This window comes from Boleophthalmus pectinirostris, unplaced genomic scaffold (assembly GCF_026225935.1).
Source record: "Boleophthalmus pectinirostris isolate CB_2022bp ecotype Guang Dong unplaced genomic scaffold, ASM2622593v1 HiC_scaffold_347, whole genome shotgun sequence".
Classification (NCBI taxonomy): domain Eukaryota; kingdom Metazoa; phylum Chordata; class Actinopteri; order Gobiiformes; family Gobiidae; genus Boleophthalmus; species Boleophthalmus pectinirostris.
In genome coordinates, this window is record NW_026571329.1 from 25,027 (window position 1) to 48,407 (window position 23,381).

The 23,381-nt window shown below is 38.7% G+C and overlaps 1 protein-coding gene across 1 annotated transcript; it reads left to right on the forward strand.

The window, feature by feature from the left end:
* Window positions 1-783: 783 nt before the first annotated feature.
* LOC110166178 (adenylate cyclase type 9-like) lies at window positions 784-22,757 on the forward strand. Its single transcript, XM_020931391.2, has 11 exons — window positions 784-4,593; window positions 15,412-15,608; window positions 15,725-15,826; window positions 15,936-16,210; window positions 16,412-16,514; window positions 16,798-17,006; window positions 17,876-18,029; window positions 19,147-19,289; window positions 19,493-19,522; window positions 19,702-19,990; window positions 20,086-22,757. Exons 1-11 carry the CDS (start codon window positions 2,760-2,762, stop codon window positions 21,058-21,060), a joined length of 4,311 nt encoding a protein of 1,436 aa, XP_020787050.1. The 5' UTR covers window positions 784-2,759; the 3' UTR covers window positions 21,061-22,757.
* The last annotated feature ends 624 nt before the right edge of the window (window positions 22,758-23,381 follow it).

Genomic DNA, 23,381 nt, shown 5'->3' on the forward strand with positions numbered 1-23,381 from the left:
GACCGACAGCGCGAACTTACATGCAGTAAAATATAAATAAATACATTATATATATATATATATATATATATATATATATATATATATATATATATATATATATATATATATATATATATATATATATATATATATATATATATGATCAAATAGTTAAAGTAGTCAAATTCAATTTACAGGCGAGGATGTACATGCCTACAGTGGCTTGACGCTCATAAGTTAATTGGCTTGATAAGTCAATGCTGGTAGGAAATTGTATTTCAAAGTAAAGGCATCATTTTCGGTGCTCAGGTGTTGTGTAGCAGCTGACAACTAATTAGAACTTTTCTGGTAAATTTGTGGATTTATATTCTGGCTATAGGCAATATTTTAAATATATGATATTTCACAATTTCATCTTAGGCCTATCTGTAAGCAAGATTTTACGTCTTACACTTAGGCCTATAAAAGAAAATTACCTACAACTATTAGCCTACTTTTATTGAACTTACATAACTTTGCCTACTTTGGCTAAAATAAGAATTAAGATATGCAAGTGTAGCCTATAAGCCTACATTAACTGGATATTTAGAAAGCCACATGCCTTTTATCTTCTGACTTCTACCTATACCGTTTTATCCATTGACAAATCACGTTAAAATTGTGACGAAAAATGTTGAACAGATAAAAAGGCTAAGCTAGCCTATATATTTTTCAGTCTGCCTTAATAACCGTGAAAACCCAAACCGGAAGCCATATTTGACCTAAGAGACGAAAGCTTGACACTTTGTCCCAGCACCACAACAGCTGGGGGAGGATTTCCGACCGAGCACGGCGATGGTAGCAGACCCAGCCGTGGAGGCATTTTACTCGGATAACACGGAGGGACAGTCACTAAACCCAGGAGCTTCTGCTCCTGTGTGTTCCCCCAAATCCCTCTAAGTTGTATCGGGCGAAAGGGAGTCAACCAGAGGCGGACGGAAGAGGACGCACTACAGCCAAAGCGCACAGTCTTGTGTTTGTTGGACTCATACATGCCAGCAAAAACTAGTGCTGCCAAGACCAAAGGAGCTGCCAAAGTGCTGGAGATATCTTTAATAATAGGCCTACAGCCTCGACAGTGCGAGAGGTGCGTTCAATTGGATTTTACTTCTCTTCTCTGGAGACTTTGTAGGACTTGGCTCCTTGGGGAATGAGAAGAGAGGAAATCTAGCCTGTCTTCCAAATAACCAGAGCCTCCTAACTGGATCTACTCTGAACGCAGGAAATACGGCCTGGGAAAAAAAGTTGGGAAGATTTTGGAAACGAAAGGGGAGGGGGCAGTGACGTTTTGCACGTCGTTTACCACCATTTTTAAACTAAATCAAACAAATTGTGCCCGTTTTGTTTTCATTTTTATGGAGTTTGAGAAAGTTTATGAAATGCCATTGAGGTGCGCTATGTGCTGTTATTGCAAGAGTTTTGATCATCACTATTTATAGACCAGCCTGCTCCGACCAAGGCTGTTCCTCATAGCTCTATGTTTTGCCAACTGCGCGCAACAAGTTGCAGACACTCCCAGCAGAGGCAAACCTACTCTAATTTGGGACAGTGGATGGTATTTTTTGCGCTTCTCTTTTTGGCTTGCGCGTCTTTGAATAGCACATACCTCTCCCGACCCCCACTTTGGAAAGCAGAGAGGGAATACAGTCCGGAGATCCGGAGAGGGAGTTCAGGAAAGGACGGGGCTGGATCCGCGGGGATAGGCCTGTCTGTCAGGCCTTTTATGATCTGGATCTCGGACTGGATTCCGGATCACCGCAGACTTTAATATTTGCAGGAGCTCTTGGATTGGCGATTATGCGATACGCACATGGACATACAGCTGTGGAATCTTTGACATATCGAGCCATGCATTAGTAGAGATGGTAAAAACTGCAAGGCATTAGATTCAACATTTAAGCGCATTGACATCACTGTTATTTGAAGCAATCCCTGTTGCCCACGCTGGGCAAATTCAGAGGAAAACCAAATTTGAGTATTTCTGCAAAATCATTTTGGCACATAACCTACACAAAATATAGCTTTTTGCAACATTCATGACTGTGTTTCACATCACTGCAATTTAGTGTGTTTCTAGTGACGCTTTAACAAGAGCTTAAGGACAGTGCAACTTTTGTGTCACTTGCTGCGCAGCTCCAACTGTTGATAGTCATCTGTAGCTCATTGAATGAGTCGCTGGATCATTGCGCTGTCTTTCCATGCAATCAAGACTTTATTGGAATAAAACATCTGGACATTTTCTGACGTCGCGTGCTGCATACAGGAGATCGGTTCCAGTGAAGAAGACTTTCTTGATGAGGGCGTAAAATTGAGTTGCATCACTAGGCTGTGCTTTCCGAGAAGGATGTTGAGTTTAGGAGACAGAAAGAGTGATGACAGTGTTTTTACCACAGCTGGAGAGACGCTGTGCTCAGACCAGAGCCTCTTTGGAGAAGGGTACGTGTAATGTGAGTAGTGACGCAAACCAGGGGCCAGATAATGAACTGCTCAAGAAACTGGAACGGTGCGTCTTATGAGAGTGAGTGGTCAGGCTGCTGTGTGCGTAGCAAAGACGTCTGTGCTGTGCTTACCATTCATGCAGTGTAATTGTTCCAACAAACCTGTCTACTCCTTTCATCGTGCCACCCGTGCACACACGGCGCCCACGCAAGTCATGTAAGTGCCGGAGCGCCATCAGGAGATATTATTAATATTTAACGCATCGTCTGCCTCCCCTTTACCGCGTCACACCAGTCAATATGGCCACTCTGCAACAACACCGGCAGCTTCTTATGCACGGCACGGAAGTGAGCTGCGACTCCAGTGGGGATGGTGCTGTGACTGTGAGGATTACCAACAGTGCACCACACGTGCATGGTCAGGAGTCAGTGACAGATGCCAGCAGAGGAGCTGGGGACAATAAGGCTGTGAGTAAAACCAACCCTAACCTCCATAAATACAGCATCTCCTCCAGCTGCAGCTCAGCAGACTCCAGACATGCTGTCACCTCTGCCTCCAGAGTGCACAGAGAAGCACCCCCACTGTTCGAGAGGTCAGCTGCCCAGTGCTGGGACCCCAAATTTGATTCTCCCATCTTGGAGGAGGCATGCCAGGAGAGGTGCTTTCCCCAGACACAGAGGCGTTTTCGATATGTCCTTTTTTACCTGGCAGCATCCTCTGTCCTCTGGGGCATTTATTTTGGGGTCAATAATGACCGATGTAACCCCATGGCCTTTCTTGTCCCAACTGCCTGTTTCCTGGTCCTTCTTGTGCTCCTGTTTGTGTTCACCTTCACCCAGCCATACACACAGCTTTATAGCCAAACCTCACTGCTTCTTATTGCAGTCACATTTGCAATGACTCTAGCTCCCCAAACACAGACTGCAGGTTATACAGAGCTAGAGTGGGCAGGCAGTGGTAATGCGTCCTATCAGTCAGCCAAGCCTCTAATAATGCCATGCATTTCACCTGTTGGCACGTTCTCTCTCTGCATGGAGGTGCTGCTGCTGCTCTACAGTGTCCTTCATGTACGCCTCTATGCGTCTGTGCTCTTGGGGCTCCTCTACTCTGTTCTGTTTGAAGCCTTTGGATGGTTACCTTTCCTTCAGAGGGGATATGACAACACTGAAGAGGACACACTTCGTTGGTTGGGCCCAGGGAAAGCCCTGCTCCACCTTTGTGCACATGTCATTGGTATCCATCTCTTCATCATGTCAGAGGTGCGTTCTCGGAGCACCTTCCTCAAAGTGGGACAAGCCATAATGCACGGAAAGGATTTGGAGGTGGAGAAAGCCCTGAAGGAGCGCATGATCCACTCTGTGATGCCCCGACGGGTGGCCGATGAGCTCATGAAACAGGGAGATGATGAAGGTGGGGGTGGAGAAAACTCAGGCAAACGTTATTCCTCTGGAGCCTGCTCTGCCTCTGCTGTGTCTGTGGGGGGAGCAGGAGGTGCTGCAGGATTACAATCACAAAGTGCCATAAGCCCCAAAAACCATAGCAATCACAAAAGTAAGAAGACCTCCATACCACGAGGTCAGATCATATTCAGACCTTTCAACATGAAACGGATGGAGCCAGTCAGCATCCTTTTTGCAGATATTGTTGGCTTCACTAAAATGTCCGCAAACAAGTCAGCCCCAGCCTTAGTGGGTCTCCTCAATGATTTATTTGGCCGCTTTGATCGCCTCTGTGAGTTAACGGGCTGTGAGAAAATCAGCACTTTGGGGGACTGTTACTACTGTGTGGCAGGATGTCCCGAGCCCAAACCAGATCATGCGTACTGCTGTGTGGAGATGGGACTAGGCATGATCCAGGCGATCGAACAGTTCTGCCAGGAGACGTGTGAGACGGTTAACATGCGGGTGGGAGTGCATACAGGGACAGTTCTGTGCGGGATCCTGGGAATGAAGCGCATCAAATTTGATGTGTGGTCCAATGACGTCAATCTGGCCAATCTTATGGAACAGCTGGGTGTTGCAGGGAAAGTTCACCTGTCTGAAGCTACTGCAAAGTTTCTGGATGATCGCTACATAAGGGAAGATGGAAGGGTGGCAGAAAGAGCTGGCCAGATAGCTGTAGAGAAAATTAAAGGTAAGCTATTCTGCTATTACTAGTTTTGATCATATATGTGTGTTTAAGTATATGTCTTATGGGCCTAGCCAAGTAATACACAAGAGATCTGAGTCCTGTCCTGATAATCAAGAGTAGTAATATCAAGCAAAAACATTAAAAGAAATCTTTCTATTATCCTTTCTATTAATGAACTTTTTCTTACAGTGTGCATTTCTTTTCAAATATGGCTTGAAAAAATGTACAATTTACTCACTAATACTTAATGAGTTATTCAGTTATTCACCTGCTGTCGTGATGTGCTGTAATGATGCAGAGATGGAGAATGGACGATTGCATTAGTGTGCATGAATGCTTGGTCATCAGGGTTAAATGGGGTCAGTGCATCCATAGACGCTCTAAAACCTTATCTGACCAGTTATTCCTGTCAGACTTATTTACCAACAGAAGACTGGACAACAGGGTCAAGAGATTAGATTACCAGGAAGTAAAAAAGCTTTTTGTCTTTTATTGTTTGGAGATTACAAAGCATTTGGTAGCTTTTATTAAGATAAAAATCGTGCATGTGCAGTAGTCATAAGTTTGAGATGTATGTTGCACTTATTAAATTAAGGCAAGGACTGCACAAAACATGAAATATTTTCTAAATACCTATAACAGTTGCAATAGCAAAAACACAATTATATGGCAGTCCTAACACAGTTTGTTTGTTTCTTGCATTGTGATTTGACAAGTGCTGGTTTTCATATCTTTGTTTGCATTTCATTGTGTTGTTACTGCTGTTGAGAGAAGAGCTTTCTGACCTAACTGTCATGAGGCAGGTATTTTGGGGGATTGAATTACACAGAGAAAGTGTTTGTTACATTGGCAGCAGGATGAAAGAGATACGAAGAGGGGTCATGATATAAAGAGGAAATATGTCCAAGGATGTTTGAAATATTTTTGTGCGCTCACAGTGGCTTATAGCGGCATCATTGACAGTAATCTCTCCAACAGGGAATTCCTGGTGGGCCGTCTAATCTTAGCTCTCTTGTGAACACTGAATAGAGAAGGTCTGTTGTATTGTTAGGCCATACTCGCATTGGGCTCTAACTGGTGCCATCATTTTTCTCCTTCCAGACACTTAACTGACAGAAACAGAATTTTTTTTAAAGATGGTGTAAACTTTTTGATTAGTGAGCTTTTTGATTTGACTTTTCTATAGAGACTTAATCATATTAAGTTATGCAAGCTCGTTTTGGGAATGGAGTGTGACACATACGCACACACACGCACACACACACACACACACACACACACACACACACACACACGCATACACACACGCACACACACACACAAATTATAAAACTGGATGCACAACTTATGTCATTCCTGTAGATATGATACAACAACCAAAGTATGAGACGGTCACACCTTGGACAAATACATTAAGCGTTCAAGTATGCATGGCATTGTTACTGTATGTGCCAGACAACAGATAGTTTAATTGTTGCAATCAGATTGTACATTTAATGTTTAAACACTATTATCATATATACAGTTTTCTAACAGTGGGAAGCCCTTGGACTGGTGTGTAGCTACAGTGGCCTATTTCCATTGGTTTTGAAAGTGTTTCCATGGTCATTTGAGGGGTCCGAACCATGCTTGAGGGGTCTGAAGTGGATCATATGTGGTATTGCCTTTCAAAGCATGTTGGCTTTCTATGGCTTCAGGTCCAGCTGGACTTGAGAGACTGGCTAAGGAGGGACTACACAGCACAGCGAGATGATTAGATAAGAGATAACATAGGCTCAGTTGAAAACAAGGCAACAGAAAATAAATTATATTATGATAAATTGCCTACACAGCACATAGTCTCACACCAAGAAGGTTCCAGGTCGAACTCCTGTCAAATTCTCTGTCTGGGTGGGTTTCCTTTGGGCACTGCGGTTTTCCCCATCAACCAGGCCTTGCTCAAGATCTGTAGATATAGTCCCCCAGTGCCACGCCCACTGCTCCTGATAGGTTGCCCCAGCAGCATCGAAGGATGGGTTAAAGGAAGGACAGATTTACCTATGGTGATAATAAAGTATACCTTAACTTTAATATGGTATTTAAGCGCAGACAAGTGCCAGAAAAGTTTAATTTATTTTTTGTCTTTTTTGTGAATGACTGAGATCAAAGTTAGGATTAAAAAGTATAATTCAGGCATGATTTTGATTTTAAATATTTAGAAAATATTTAATAATACGTCATATGTAATAATACGTAGGTTGCTTCTGTAGCAGACCCCTGCCCCTGGATCCGGAGCCTTGCCCAGAGCATTGAAACACACACCGCCATTAAAAATAACCATGCCAAAATACTCCAAAGCAAATCGGTCAGGGTACCAGAGCCAGACAATATTTGCCTTTTGTGTCAAAGAGGAAAAGTGTTTGCCTTGGCGCCAGGCTGGAGCATGCAAAGGGAGTGTTGTAAGCTACTGTAAAAGTGGTGATTACTTATTTTAATAATTTTAAAAAACATTTCTTTATCAAACGCTCTGTTTTTCTTGTTTTTTTATGAGGCTTTTTGTTTGACTACATATAAATTACCACACACAGTCATTGTATTGATTTATGACCATAGTTACCTGTAGATACATTTGTGAAAGATAGACTAATCATCTTTCTGCTTGAATCACATACCTTTCTATGATGACAGGCAATGTTCCTCTGACCCTTACCTACAAGTATTTTGTCACCCCTATTGCCAACTATTTGACCAAATGTTTGACTTTTCAGTTGCTCAAGAATGTGTCGAGTCACAGTTCTTTGTGTGTGTATGTGTGGTGGGTGTTGATAACAGAGCCCAACCCAGGCCAGTGTCTGTAGATCTGTCTGAACAACTTTACAATACATTGTTCAATAGTGGTAGTTATGAATATTCAATTTAAGTTTTACCAGTCCTTGTTGTTCTTCAAATAGTTTGTTGTAGCAAATTGACTACTACTGCTTAACTTCCTCATGCATCTCTTTTATTTTAGTATATGTTCTGTTTTTGCTGATCAAAATCAAGATTGTGATCTCATTCCTGTGAAAATATTATTTTTGTTGAAATTGAATCATTATTCAGTGCTATTGCAGATCTCATCACAGAGCTTTCTCTTCACCAGCTCTTTCTATTTCTCCTCCTTCACTGCCTGAGTGAGTAACAGGGGATTTAACCAATCACAACGAAATGTGAGCTCTCAGCAGCATAAGATGATGATTTTAGTTTAGTTCCTTATTAAAGGCTTTGTAGTTAATAATGTAGATGAATCATGATAAAATGAATCGATAATTGGTCTCTAAGGAAATTGTATAATTTCTTTAAGAATATCAACCACCCCTAATAACAAAAATTCTAAACATATTTGAGATCTCTTATAGGGACCTATTTGACGTATTGAGCAACATGTAAACATAGTCATCAAAACAATGATTTTGTTGACAACTTTTTTCTCTGTTCCTTCAATTGACGGTAACTTGTGTATCATTGCCTATAGGCCAACCTCTGTGTGCTACTGCGGTGTTAAACGGCTGTACTGAATAATTAATGGAGCGTAGCCTCAAGTGTGTTAAAAAAATCCATGAGTTTCCCGGCTCTGTTTTATAGATATAAAGTTCAGAGTACAGGTGATAGAAATAATAAATGTGGTAAAGATGTTATTTATGTGAGACGTGGGAGATATATGGGTAATTTATCCAACCTTAGAGGAGCATCTTGGCACATTTCTAATGGGATGCCATAATACCTTTTGGTTATTGTTACTCACATAATCCAAAAATAATTGAGGTGTTCCTTTAATTAACACAGCTCACCCTTTTGTGTTTAAATTAGATCAAAAATAGAATACATCGACTGATTGACTTGCTTTGTAAAAATGTAAAAATAGGATCCTTATCAAAATATAGGATTGCTAATTTAAGGTCATTGTTCCCATAATAGAGGCAGTGGCCATGGCTAAATCAAGGCCACTTTTGAAGATAGGTTTGTTTATTGTTTTGTGACATGTTTAGTCTTCTTGGTCTGTTCTTTTTGGCTTGACATGAAGACTGCAATGTAATAGTGACTATCGAAGCAGCATTATATGTTACAATAAGGAGAATACATAATAGAGTAATACAATAGTAGAACAAATTTTATAACATTAAGCACAAGAATTTCGGCACTTAGTCTCTTTACTGTAGTGTAGCAGGCCCTCACCACAAACAGCTTGTAAAGCACTGGTCCCTGGTGGTTCATGAAAGAGAGAGTTGTGTGACAAGGCACAAGACGAGAAGGAGAGAGAGCAGCATATTTTCTGGTCCTGACCCTTTCCCAAGGATTTCCCACACTCTAGGCCATGAGGGAGGAGTACTACAGTACATGTACAGTATTAATAAATGTAAGGGTTGACTTCAATTCCTACAATTACTCAAAAACATAACTAGTGAAGAGGACAGCAATCTTTTAAAGATTGTGCCAGTTTCATATTTGCGTCTTTTGTTAAGAATCAAGTTCATTATAATTCTTTAATCTTCTCATATTGCACCTGGATAAATATTGGTGCTCTGTAAAAAGCATTTGTGTCATATCAAACCTTTTGCAGTCAAGCAGAAAAATTCCTTTTACAGCTGAAGCTGTGTGTTTGTTTATAGGAGTGACGCAGCAGTAACAGTGTTATTGCGTCACAAACACGCCACATATGCCTAGTAGAAACTTGAGAAATAAATCAAATATTTAAATCAATTTGTTTAGGATAGCTTTTTGAAGTTTACATGGCTTTATATGGCTTGAAATTGAACCATCTAGACCTGTTTTTAATTGATTTCAAATAATTACCTCACTTTAAAATTCATGACCAAATTCCCTTAGAGTGATTGTAAAGGGAGGCAGAGTAACAGTAAAATAATTTGTAAGGGATGGACAGTGTCCCAGGACATATGAGGGGGTGGGGTAGTTAAAGGAGGATTGTATGGGAGTCTCATCCCTGGTCTCTATCAGTGTGTCCAAATATGGAGGCATCTGGTACTGCACAGGCCTGTTCTCAAGACCTACTGCTGGCAGAGGAGAAAACTGCAAGAGTCAGGAAAGTAAATGATGAAAGTGAACAACAGCCAGACAGACAGGAAAATGGTTGAAAAAGATTTATTTGATACACTATACGATTAATTTTATGGTATAACTGAGGAACTTTGAAAATTTTCTGACAAGCATTGCGATATCATTTATATATTTAATTGAAGTATTCTGTTCAAAGTGCACCTTTTTTAAAAGAATTTCATCAAAGATCTCTGGATTAATCACTTGATTTGGTTTATCCATAATTTCCACAACTTGGACTATTCTGTGTTGTAGGTGATGTATGCTGCCCTACAGTCCCATCCCTCCAGTTCCTTGTATATTACATATACAGGAATCGCTATTAAGCGATTAGGATGGCTTTATCAGGCAAATGCATTTGTACTTTGCCATTATGAATTATCAGTAGCATAATTTTCATCATGCATTTTGATGCACATACTGTAGTTCACACATGTGTCATTGACTTGGTCACTGGATAGCTTTAATCAGGTTGAAGAGCCAGCCACCTGGAGTTCAAAGGTCATCTGTGAGGAAGTGCAGTGTCTGATGGGAATGTCCTCTGGGCATTCTCTTAAATGTCATTTTTAATCTGAAACTGTCCCCAGACTCTCAGAGAAGGAACTCGAGGTCGTCTCTTGTCTCTGAGTCTTATGAACTTGCTTATAAAATGCGGGTGCTGTGTGGCTGGATTGCATTGATATAATATGTATACTGCATACCGCATAAATTTTTATTTATCATAGTAATCAATGGTTTTATTGAGTTTTATTGCTAAATAGATTGACCACTGATCTGTTGATGGATTGAATCCAAGTCTCAACATAAACATGAATGTGTATGAATGGTTCCTTACTGTGCTTTATTAAAAAAAAAAAACATTCACCATTATTGGCTTTTGTGTTTATTTTGTGTTGTAAGACTAATCATTGCTGTGTCTTTCTACTTAAACTTTACACCATGTTAGTGTACACTAACCTTTGTCCATAATTAAGTGAGTTATGTGAGGACAAGGATTTCTGCAGTGCTTTTGATTCAGCTTATCAATGCCACTGGTACCACACCTGGAAGGCTGAGCCTTACCAGAGGATAGTGCATGTGGCGCATGAACTTTGAAATGATGCATGTTATGCATTTGTTTTGTATTTTCTACATGAAATACGTTCAGTTAAAACAAATATCCTTAAAAAATGTACACAGTGAATGGGACAGACAGAGAATCGCAGTAATCCATTAATGGTCCTATATTATACAAAATGAACTCTTGTGAAATTTTAGCCATGTTTGAATGTTCAGAAAAAAACATACCTGGAGTGTTTTGTTTCATTCACACATGTCTGAGTAACCAAAGATCAAAATGCTCTCTTCCACCTTGGCAACTGTCAGATAGCGGTAGTTAAAGTTAACAGCTACCTACTACCATTAGTTTGGTATAGACTGGCAATTCCTGGGCTGAAATCTTCAAAATGATTATGTTTGGATTTTAAAAACACAGAGAGGCACTTCCTGTAATGGCACATGACATCACAAAGTGGAACAGTGTATTTTCTGCTAGATAGAAGAAGAGATAAAACTCCATATTTTTGATGAGGAAACAATATTATAACATAGACCAGAATTTTATGTTTTTTTATGAATCATTCTCTTTTTTTTTTTTTTTAAATCAATGATAGTTTTTGAAAAAATAATAAACATGTAAGTAAATTAATTATTAGTAGTATTAAACAACAGATCAGTATGAAGCATATTAGTAGATGTTGATGGTTGTTTCCAGCACATATTACAAGATAATTAAGTTATTACGTTAAAGGGTGCTATTTTCTCATCTTGTTATAATGTTTTTATAATCATTATAATCATAAAACATAGTTGGAGTTGTGTTTCTTTCACACATGGTTTTTTTTTTTAATAACTTTATTTATTCACATTTTCATTTTTTAGAACAAACATTCCCAAATAATAGTAATAATAATACTATATATATATATATATATATATATATATATATATATATATATATATATATATATATATATATATATATATATATATATTATATACACACATACATACATACATATACATATATACACATACACACGCATACATTAAATAAACAGAATTTAAATTAACATTCTGTATGACTTTAAATAAAAACAAAATAAAATAAATAAACAAAGACAAAAATGTAAAACACACAAGCACACAATGGGGCACACTCATACAAAAAAAATCACAGAGTATAAAAATGTCCACAGCTACATAATATGACAACATTGTCACCTTCTTCTTGGGGGGTCCACTACAGATTCAAATGCTCTAGAATGGGTCTCCATACCTTCTGAAATTTTTGAGGGTTGCCTGACACCTCATACCTCAGTCTTTCAATATGCAGCACTCCCATCATTTCTCTAAGCCAGGCTTCAAATTGGGGTGGAGAATCTGATTTCCAGAGTTTCAAAATACATCGTTTAGCTATCACCATGCCGTAAGTTACTACTATGGTGACATCATGACCCATACTTTCCAAGATGGCAGAGAACCCCAAAAGAGCTGTTTCAGGATCAGGGTCCATAGTTACCTTGAATACACGGGAGAACCATTTAAATATTTAGCTCCAGAAATCTTGGATTTTTAGGCATAGCCAGAATTGATGTGCAAGAGTACCTTTAACTGTCTTGCACCTATCACAGAGAGGTGATGTTTGAGGAAAAAAATTATTTAACTTTACTTTTGAATAATGCAGCCTATGTATGACTTTAAATTGTATCAGCTGCAGTCTGGCATTAATAGAACAGTAATGAAGATCATTTAACGCCCGTTTCCATATGTCATCTTTGATTTTAATATTAAGATCCTCCTCCCACTTTTGTTTAATTGTCATTGCAGGTTGAGCAATATTATGTTGAAACAGTTTAACTAATGATGAGATTATACTCTTAGCTTCTGGCGGGCCCAATAAAATCTTGAACAGAGGAATCTCCACAGGAAGGGAGTCAAAAGTCGGGATGTTCTGTCGAACATAATTCCTTAACTGTAAAAATCTAAAAAAAAAAAGAGTTTTAGGCAATATATACTTTGTTTGTAATTGATCGAATGAACAAAATTGTTTGTTTATATACAGATCTTTTATGAATTTCACACCCTTACGACTCTATTCCCTAAAAACCCCATCCGTGAGTGAAGGCTGGAAAGCGTGGTTATGCCATATAGGAGCATGTACTGAAGTATTTGGAAGTCCACAGAATTTTCGTATCTGTAACCAGATTTTCTCAGAGTTTAATAGAATAAAGTGTTTCCCTCTTCGAGAGGCCATTGGCCTAGGTGATGAAAACAGAATTGATCTCAAAGATGTTTCTGAAACTAAACTATGCTCAATTGTTAACCATGAGGGAGTTTCATCTATTGGCTCCTGGTCTTGAACTAACTGCCAATATACCAATACCCTCACATTGGCAGCCCAATAATAATGCAAAAAACAAGGTAGACCAAGACCACCACATTCCTTTGGCTTTTTTCTTTCACACATGTTTAACACATAAATCATCTCAAACAGAAAACATTCTGTTGCACCTTGTGATGTCATGTGATAATACAGGAAATGCTCCACTGTTTTTAAATCTATACACCTACATTAGAATAATTTGGATGATTTCAGACCTAGAATTGCCGTTCTTAGTTACCAAACTACAAATCGCAAGGTGAAAATGTTTTAGAGATGTAAACACACTAATATTACAGGATGACTCAAACATGTGTAAATAAAACAAATGAGAACTCCAGGTATGTTTTTGAGGAGGTAATGGCATTGTAACAGGGCTTAAAGCTCACAAAAGTAAATCTTTTATATAATAAGACCTTTAATGTCTTCTAATATCCAGTGTATCCAGTGTGTCTGCTTCTTGGATGTACATGTGGAATGTAGCAGTCCTGTCACACTTCCTGTTCTTCTCCTCATTCATTCTTTTTCATAAGTTTTTTTTGATAAACAGAAGTTCGTCATATGGGAGTATTAGTAGTTTTATCACACACTCAATGAGTCACCGGAAATACATGTAAGGAAGGAGCATCTATCAAAGTCCAAATCAGATTATTGCATAGATACAACGGACCGCGAGATAAACCATTTACCCAGTTTTGACCTTTGAACTCCACCATGTCTTAATTTCTTTGTTGGGGGAATGACTGGATTTTTCTTGTCAGTTTAGTTGTGGTGAAAGAAAAGAACGGTACTTTTACTATGTTTTGTGTGGGTTTCAGCAGTATAGAAGTATATCTCAGCATAACAATAGTAGTTGTTGTAGTACTACTTAAGGGTGTGGTGGACGATATTCACTGAAATGAATATCACCTAAATATTATTAGTTGTTTAAGAAATGGCTTGGTATGGTATGTAATATTTGTTGTAATTTTTGTAGTGATTGTCCTTAACTGAACTCTCTTACTCTAACCAGATTGCCTGCATATCAATCAATAAAAATCATTGAGCTGTGCAGTTGACTTTCGAGTGCTGGTGTGGTGTCAGTGTTTATCTGAAAGTGCAGTCTTTAGAGAGATCAATAAGATCATGTATAATGCTCTGGCCTTCAGGGACCACCTTGAATGAATGCAGTTAAGATAGTAAATGGAGTTTTTATATACTCTGTATTATTCATGATCTGTTGTCTCTTTGAATGTGTCATCAAACTTGCCCACCAAATGAACCAATACGGTGTCTCACTTGTTATACATGCATCTGCCTTCAGGCCACTATTGAAGGCCTGTTTGAGAATCAGAACATGGTGTGTAGATAAAGTTAGAAAGCTAAAATGGAAGTCCAGGAGGAATGTGGGTTATGTGAGGCATGCTAAACTCTGTGACCTTCAGAGCTCTCTTCCAGCCCTTTGCCATCTATCCTTCATTTCCCTCTTCTCTGTTCATCTTCTCCTTGTTCACCCATGTGCTGACTGAATGCAGGAAGAACACAGCTCTCATTTTTCTCTTTCATTTCTAATGTAAGTTTCATTCACCATAAGTCTGCAAGAGTATTCACAATCCAGTCAAACTGGCAGTGTAGATAAACCTTTTTAAATGTAAAAAACAATTATACTTGAGAGGCATGGCATTTGGATGTTAGCATGATATCAAGACATTATTGGTATGTCATAAGTCAAGATGCTCACTAAAACATGTGATATGGATGGGACTACTCTGGGTGCATCTCTAAACTGGTAAATCGATGAAAAGGAATTATAGAAACCCATTATAGAACTCAAACTTGATTTCAGTACTACAGGAAAGGCTCAATACTCTATATCAGTTTTGATATTTTATATACAATCTGGAACGGCCAACTTTAAGAGTTTGTTAGAATACAAATTAAACATAAACATTTTAGAATTTCATACTGAACCTTTAGCATAGGCAATCTGATATTGCTTTGCATAGTCTTTAAGTGATGGCTGCACTAAGGTTAGCACATTTAGCTGTTTGAACAGTGTGGCCTGTTAGCCAGGTGAGAGTGTGTTTGGATAGCCTGATAGCAGCTGGCAACGGGCCACAGCTCTAATCCAGTGTTTGTGGATTTCCTTGTTGGCCCCACACCAGTGTGAACACACTGGGCTGATGTGCAAACAGACAGTGGGCCAAATAGCTAGGATTACATTACCACCTCTGTGTTGGTGTGTGTGAAGCAATGAATGACTGGAATGAAACAAATACATGTAAAGACCTAGGCATGTTTGAGGTGATTTGTATACCATATTTAATCTATCTTTTGTCTGTCTTTTGTAGGTCTAAAGACATATCTGATCTCAGGGAGGAAATTGGAGCATGATATGCAGTGTGGATGTTCTCATGTGGGTTTGTCAAGTGGAGACTTTGCTGGTTTTAACTTGCTGTCCCGTCCTCAGTGCCATGCTCCCGACATCATTCCTGGAGCACAGGCCGCTGATCCATTAGCTCTGCATCAACTATCAGACAGGACTGGCGTGAGTTAACATTTTGATTATTTACTTTTCTGAGACCATCTCTTGTCTCTTTGCCTTGCCTCAATACTACAAAAACTTTCTGGTCATTTACATATTTCTATGTGTCCTTCTCACAGCATGTATCCCGTGGTGTAGTTTTGTCCTCTGCAGCAGATCAGTATGATGAGGTTGCTGTACTGAATGGGGGCAAGGATGACAACAAAACCTCTGGTGCTAAAGTAAATAGAATGCACTTTTTTTCTACATTTCTACATTTTTTATTTTTAAATTATTTGTATTTTATTTAAAAAAAAATTATTGTGTTTTTTTTTTCTGTGTAACCCAAAGTTCCCCCCTGGTCACAGTCCCAGAGCAGTCAATGGCCTCCTGAGTCCACCACTGGAGGATGCAGTGCGAGCGAGTCAGAGCTCTCTGTGCGACATGCTGCAGGAGAAGGAGAAGAAGACCAGCTCCAGCACAGGTACAGGCACCAGTCTGGGCATGGCTGCTGGGCCTGGGGCCACTGGGACCGGAATGGACCACTCCGCACTCATCCAACTACGGGCCAAAAACTTCAGAGAGAAGAGTGATGCACACTTTGTGGATGTCATCAGAGAGGACAGGTATAAGACTAAACATGCAGTTTCAAATAATTACATTAGATAAGTAATTATGCATCCCTTAGGACTAGATGCATAAATGAAAAGCAATAAAATAAACCTTTGTACATATTACATCTATTGTAATTTAATTTACCAAAAAAGATTTAAACAGTGTATTGTACTTTGATTTGTGTATTTCTAACATTTGTTCTGTTTCATCAGTTTGATGAAAGATTATTTTTTCAAACCTCCAATCAACAAGATCAGTCTCAACTTTCTTGAAAAACCCTTGGAGACAGCTTACCGGAGCAGCTACAAAGAGGAGGTACACAAACTCTTTTCTATATAAGACCAAAGACCATAGTGCCTCTGGTGATATTGCAGCCTTGCAGCCCTCTACTGTTAGACGTCTGCTAGTACAGTTAAAACATGTTCAACCTGACCTTAACAAACTTTATTTAATTAACAATTGTTACAACTGCTGAATCAAGTCATGTTGATGGTTTCCATGTGCCTGTTTGATATTCTTAAACTTGATGAGGAAACATCAATAAATGCTATAGCTGTGAAGAAGTAACTGGTTGTCTAATAGCTTTATTCTCTATCAGGTTAAAAATAAGGTCCAGGTGCAGACCTTTGCCAGCTCTACTTTCAGCTCATTTCTGGATGTGCTCTTGAGCTGCTTCTTCTTCCTTGCCCTGACCCTGGCCTGCTTCCTGCCGGCTCTGGTCACCAGGGGCCCTCCTGCTCCTGCTGCGCTCGCCCTCACACCACTGGCTGGACTCTTGGAGCTCCTCTCTCTGGTGCTGTCTATACGGTAAGGCCACAGCCTGAGCTAACGGTATCTCTAAATAATGTCACAGTGTCTTATATTTCTTACTTTGTTATAACTTCGTAAAACTAATATTTTAAATCATGATAATACTAATTCACCTTGCGTGTTTATAAATGTATGCATTACAGCTTTATGTATATGCGACCACGATTTTCATTATTGGGGTCAAGACCCCTAACCTTTGCTGCTAGATGGATTCTGGCAACCTTTATGAGTTCACAAACTGATGAGAATCCATCTTGTCATGCGCCCACTGTGAGGTTAAGTGGGTGGGTGGACCAATCACAGAGCACGCACTTGAGCCTATTCAGCATCTATATGGATTATTTTGTTCGCTTAATTGTGTTTTGATGTCTGTGCTTTTCTCTCAACTGAATGTAACAAAGGTTTGATTTTTTTGGTCTTGTTTTGCTCTTGTTATGCTTCGACCAATCAGATTCAAATGATGTTCCATGTTTTCTGATCACTTTCAGAGAGAGCCAGCCCAGACTGATAATGTGTAGATTCAGGTTACAAGGTTATTCCCACTCTGGTTTCCCCAATTTTTTTTTTTTAAGTAAATGCAAACTAGACTATTACAAACAAAATGAAGAGATACCATTTTCAATTGCTAATATAGTTTAGAAATGTATATTAATTGTCGCTATTTACTTAATACAATCAATTAATAATTAAACTAACTTAGTTTTTTACAAAACTGGAGTTTGACAGGAAATATATTCCCTGCATTAGACCCATCCATCATCCAGGGACATAGTGAGTAACTGCAGTGCTGTACCTGTCCTCCACACGTGCCTTTAAATGAAGATGCCTGAATGTTCAGTGTCTGATCCTTGTCTTGTTGTGTGCAGCATGGCATTCCACCTGGAGGAGGTGATGAGCTGCACCCGCTCACTGCTGCTTGCCGTCTGTGGGTGGGTCCCCCGTCATGTGGTCGGAGCTGTGCTGGTTTCACTTCCTGCAGTCTCTGTCCTGTCCCACTTCACACTACAACTCCCGCTTCAGGTATAGATGTGTAAAACACACCCACGGTCCTTCCACTTGGCATGATTAAGTAAAATCTATTAAAACTTAAATAAGACTTTGAATTTCTGTGTAATCCCCCATATTGAGCTGTGTAGGTCAATAATAATATTTAATTTGGCAGTATGACATTGCATTCTAGAATCTGAAAACCACCAATAGATTTTAATTTTACTAAAACTGTTGTTTAGTGGAAACTCCTTAAACTGCATCTTGCATAATGCAAGATGTAAGATGCAGTTGAAAAGTATAGATTTCAGTCTGAGACAACAGTGGTCTGATGCAAGCTGCCGATAGATGAACATGTTAACATGTTATGATATAAGGCTTGTACAGTGATGAGCTTGAATGCAGTCTTTATATTGTAGATGCCGTTTTAAAAACATGTAAAAATGCCCCTGCAAGTTTTGAATGGCTGACTGCAGCATGTTTTTTTAAGAACATTCCTTCCATGTTTTCCCATCTCATAATTGCATTACCAGTCCTATTGGCTTCATGTCTGAAGCAGAGGTAAAGATGATTATTAATTGTTAGAGAAACAGTTAAGAATAAATGAAGCCCTGCTGCAAGGGAGCATGATCTGTAGTAAGAAGCCATTCATATGTTGCTGTTGTGGTAGTGCCAGTGAGAACATTTATGGCCAGTCAAAAATCTGATAATGACAACAATCAGATTTCCCAAAAATTAGAGCTCTTTTTCTGTTTGTGTTTTAAGACACAAAATAAATCTGATCATCTAAATTTACACCTGGCTACATATCTCAGTTTATTATAGGAATTTAGAGTAACTGATACAGAGCACTGAATTTGAAAATCACTCAGTAATTTCAATCTTAACCATTTTTGTCTTTGCCCCATTAGTTTGACCTTTTTGCAATATTTACTTTGTCAAGACCTGCACTTGTTGGAACAATCAGAAAGAAATAAGTTTACTTACACTTGATGTAACCGTTTACATAACATTTCAGTTATAACTCTAGAAATCAGATAATGATTAGATTTTTAGTGTGCATGTAAACCACTATTTCTGTTCTCTTCTGTCCTCTGTGTGTTTAGAGCATTTGATATGATGTATTGACTGTTATATCTGTCATATCTAGGTGATCATTTTCTTATGCTGTGCCACCATCCTGGCTATCATTCAGTTCTGTAACTTCTGCCAGCTGAGTTTCTGGATGCGCTCTGTTCTGGCCACTGTTACAGGGGTTGCCCTCCTGCTGCTTGTATACAGCTCATTGCACAGGTGAGTAATGTCTATACATTATTGCATCATGGTCAAATAAGTTTGGAGAAAAATGTTTATTTTTGTATTATTATTATTACTATAAGAATGGTAGGATAGTTGCTAAAATTTGAAAAAGTGACAAAATGTAAACTGCAGTATTGTATTATGCATATAGGATGTGTAAATACATTTGTGCAAGTTATTCTATTTTTTTCTTTCAGCTCCAGTAACAGCAGTTTGACAGATCATGGGTGAGTTTGTTTTGCGTAGATTGCATTATAGATTTACCACAAAAATATTGTTCAGCATTTTGGCATAGTTTTGATAATATTGTGCATGATTTAGATCTTTTAATAAATCATCCTTCACTCATAGCTCTGTTCATTGATTTGTTCATCATAATACATTTTTCTTCTCTTTTCTTTTTTAGACTTAATTTGTCAACAAACGATGGTGGTTTGGCCTTTGTGACTCCTGCAGCAGACCCAGATCTTCCCTTTAATCCTCTGGCTTCTCTTGTCCATGAGGCAGTCCTGGCCTTCTTTCTCCTGCTCCTTTTGGTTTGGTTCCTCAATCGAGAGTTTGAAGTTAGCTACCGCCTGCATTACCATGGAAACGTTGAAGCAGACAAACATCGCTACAAAATTCAAACGATGAGAGATCAGGCTGAGTGGCTGTTGGGAAACATTATCCCTATTCATGTTGCTGACCAACTTAAGGTTTGAATATATGTCTTTCATATGTTATCATTTATGGTCACTTGCGGTGTATATAATTTTATAATTATATTTATCTTGTATTTATGTGTCAACAGGTCACTCAGAGTTATTCCAAGAATCACGACAGTGTAGGAGTGATATTTGCAAGTATTGTGAACTTTAGTGAGTTCTATGAAGAAAGCTATGAAGGTGGAAAAGAGTGCTACCGCGTTCTTAATGAGCTAATAGGAGACTTTGATGAGCTTCTTCGCAAACCTGAATTTAAAAGTGTAGAAAAGATCAAAACTATTGGTGCTACCTACATGGCAGCATCAGGCCTGAATGTTCGACAGATGGCTGAAAATGAAGATGACTCTCCTCACACTCATTTGATGGCACTCTTCAATTTTGCCATTGAGATGATCAAGGTTCTGGATGACTTCAACAAAAACATGTTGGGCTTTGGGTTTAAACTCCGCATCGGATACAACCATGGACCACTTACAGCAGGTGTGATTGGCACCACAAAACTTCTATATGACATCTGGGGAGACACTGTCAACATCGCCAGTCGTATGGACTCTACAGGTGTGGAGTGTCGTGTGCAGGTGAGCGAGGAGAGCCATGCCATACTCAGTTCAATGGGCCTCGAGTTTGACTACAGAGGCACTGTGAATGTTAAAGGCAAAGGACAAATGAGGACCTTTCTCTACCCCAAAAGTGGGGAGACACTGTGCCAACATATAGCTGGAATGTATGTCAGCCATGAACCGTCATGTACATCATCAAAAATCATATCACCTCCATCTTTATCAGTTTATCCACTCCCACATTTAAGTGAAAGGCCTGAAACAGCCCTAGATAAACCAACAGAGTGGAGGGATGAAGGATACAGGGACCCTTCACAGCTTCTTGAAAAATCCGCTGAAACAGAGACTTCTAAGTCTGGACCAGACATAGAATCTAGTGAAACAGAACTGCCATCACAACAGGATACACGTCCTTCTGCAATGCTGCAGCAGGAGGATGAAGAGGAGGGTGAGGTCAATGAGCTAACGAAACTTAATGAGGAATGTTATGCCCGTCTTTGATGGACTTGCCTTTTTCTACATGAATGCTGATCCCCTTTAAAATCTGCAGCTGTGAGCAGGTTGTCCCTCACTGGCACAATGTCTTCGGCACAGACAGAGAATAGTGGCAGGAGCAGGTCCTTAAGCTTTTTGAAGCAATGCTGAATTGCAATAGACCTGTTGAGCACAGCAAATTCTGGAGGAAAGGGGAGGCATTTTGCATCTTTATGGTTTTAATATCAAGTGCCTTCTGGACTTAAACAGTGAATATAGATATTGAACAAAGTCTAAACATCATGATTTTTTCATGAAGCAGGCTACAGAGTATGCTGTGGTTTCTTAGTCATGGTTTATTTTAAATGCAAGTATTTCTTAAAGAAAAATGTATATAATGGTGCCATATATTGTTTGAGATGATCAAAGTACTATTCACCTTATGGGAAAATAATTGCAGAAACTATTAGAGCCAGTGTAGTGCTGAACTGAGCAGGGAACTATGGGAGGAAAGAGGGAATCACATAAAGCAGTATTAATGTGTGTATTTTCTGTGATATGATGCTCAACTCAGTATTCCTTCATGCAAAGGTCTCATTAAGACGAGACATGCTTTATGGCAACTGCACAGATTAAAGATTGTCTATTAGCCAAAAGTACGTTGAAGCACAGGTGTTGCACAGAAATTTCCCAACCACTTTTTTTCTTGATGGGATCATTTTGAGTGACAGAACATGCACTCATAAGAACAATCTAAATCAAAAGGGATTATTCAGAGAAATAGGTGAACAATCAGAAGCAGGTAGGCACTTTAGATATAACTTTAACTGGGGCTATAAGGGACAATCAACATGTATGTTCAGTGTATGATGACAAGTGCAATGGGTTCTGAAAATACCATCTGCCTTTCATGTGTAATTTGGTGCCAGAGGGCAGACCTTTACCTTTTTCTATATGAATATCAAAATTGTGCTCTCCAATTTGAGTGCTTTCTAATTGTTTTGTGGTGCCTTTTTATTGTTATTATGTCAAGTTCTGCCTTTGTGAGGAGAGATGCAACGTTGGAGAAAGATGCTTTTGGGTTTGCTTTTGGGTATACAGAATAATCCTACTCCTGATGCACTTCATTAAGATTTTTATTTGTGGCCTTACTAGAAGCCACAAACTTGTATTCAATATTCAGAAAATTAAGATTAAGATATATTTTACTATTCCCCGTTGAGAAATTTGTCCTCTGCATCTTTCAATACCACTGGGGCATCTCCTCAATAGCAGTGGTTGCCATAGTGCAGTGCTGGTGGACCCATCTCCAGATCTTGAACTAACTTTCATCAGTACCTTAGATGGAGTGGATTATACAGTTTGTGTATTGTTTGGGTTTGATCATGGGGAGAACCTGTCCTCCCCATAAGAAATTCTTGCTGTGAGGTGAGAGTTCCAACCACAGCAACTGTGCAGCCAACTGGATAAGAAATGTTGGCCATAATGCTATTTTAATCAAAGATTATTGTCTTATTTGTGCTTTAAAATGCTCCGTGCCTTTTAGATTATTGGAAATTAATAAATTTTTGAGCTGGTACCAAATTCTACTAAATATCTGGCAAGTACTTGAAGTCTAAATTTTGCTTTTAGTCAGGTTCCAAAAATGATTCCTGTACAAAGTATAAGATATAAAATATAAGTAAGAGCATTTCTAAACATCTTTCACAACAAACAATTGCACATCTGCTATTTTATATATATATATATATATATATATATATATATATATATATATATATATATATATATATATATATATATATATATATATATATATATATATATATATATATATATATATACATAATGTGTGTATTCCTTTCCACTTGCTACTAAGCCATAAAATGTAAGATAAATCTACAGCCTGATGTATATCAGTGGGCTAGCGGCCTTATTGATCAACCCCAAATTTTGATTGTAACAACTCAATCACAGCAGTAGTAACTCTCTAGTTTTATTCTTAATTTATGAAGATATGCAGCCATTGTATTTGCTAAAATATACTTCTTGTCGGTTGAGATGCAGGCTTTTAAAAGGGACAATGAATACAGAAACTGAGTTCAATGCTATCTGGAGTTCAGAAAAAAACATAAAGGAAAAAATGTTAAGAGCTTCACATGTATCATTGTAATGCTGATACTATCAACCTGTTTTCACTTACACTGGGACAAATTAGTTGTTTTTCTTTAAATAATTATTGTTTTAGTTATGTTCATAATCATGTAAGATGTATGTTTTGTGCACATCACTTGTGTATCATTTATCAGCACATCATAATCTGTACACATGTACACATTTGCACAAAG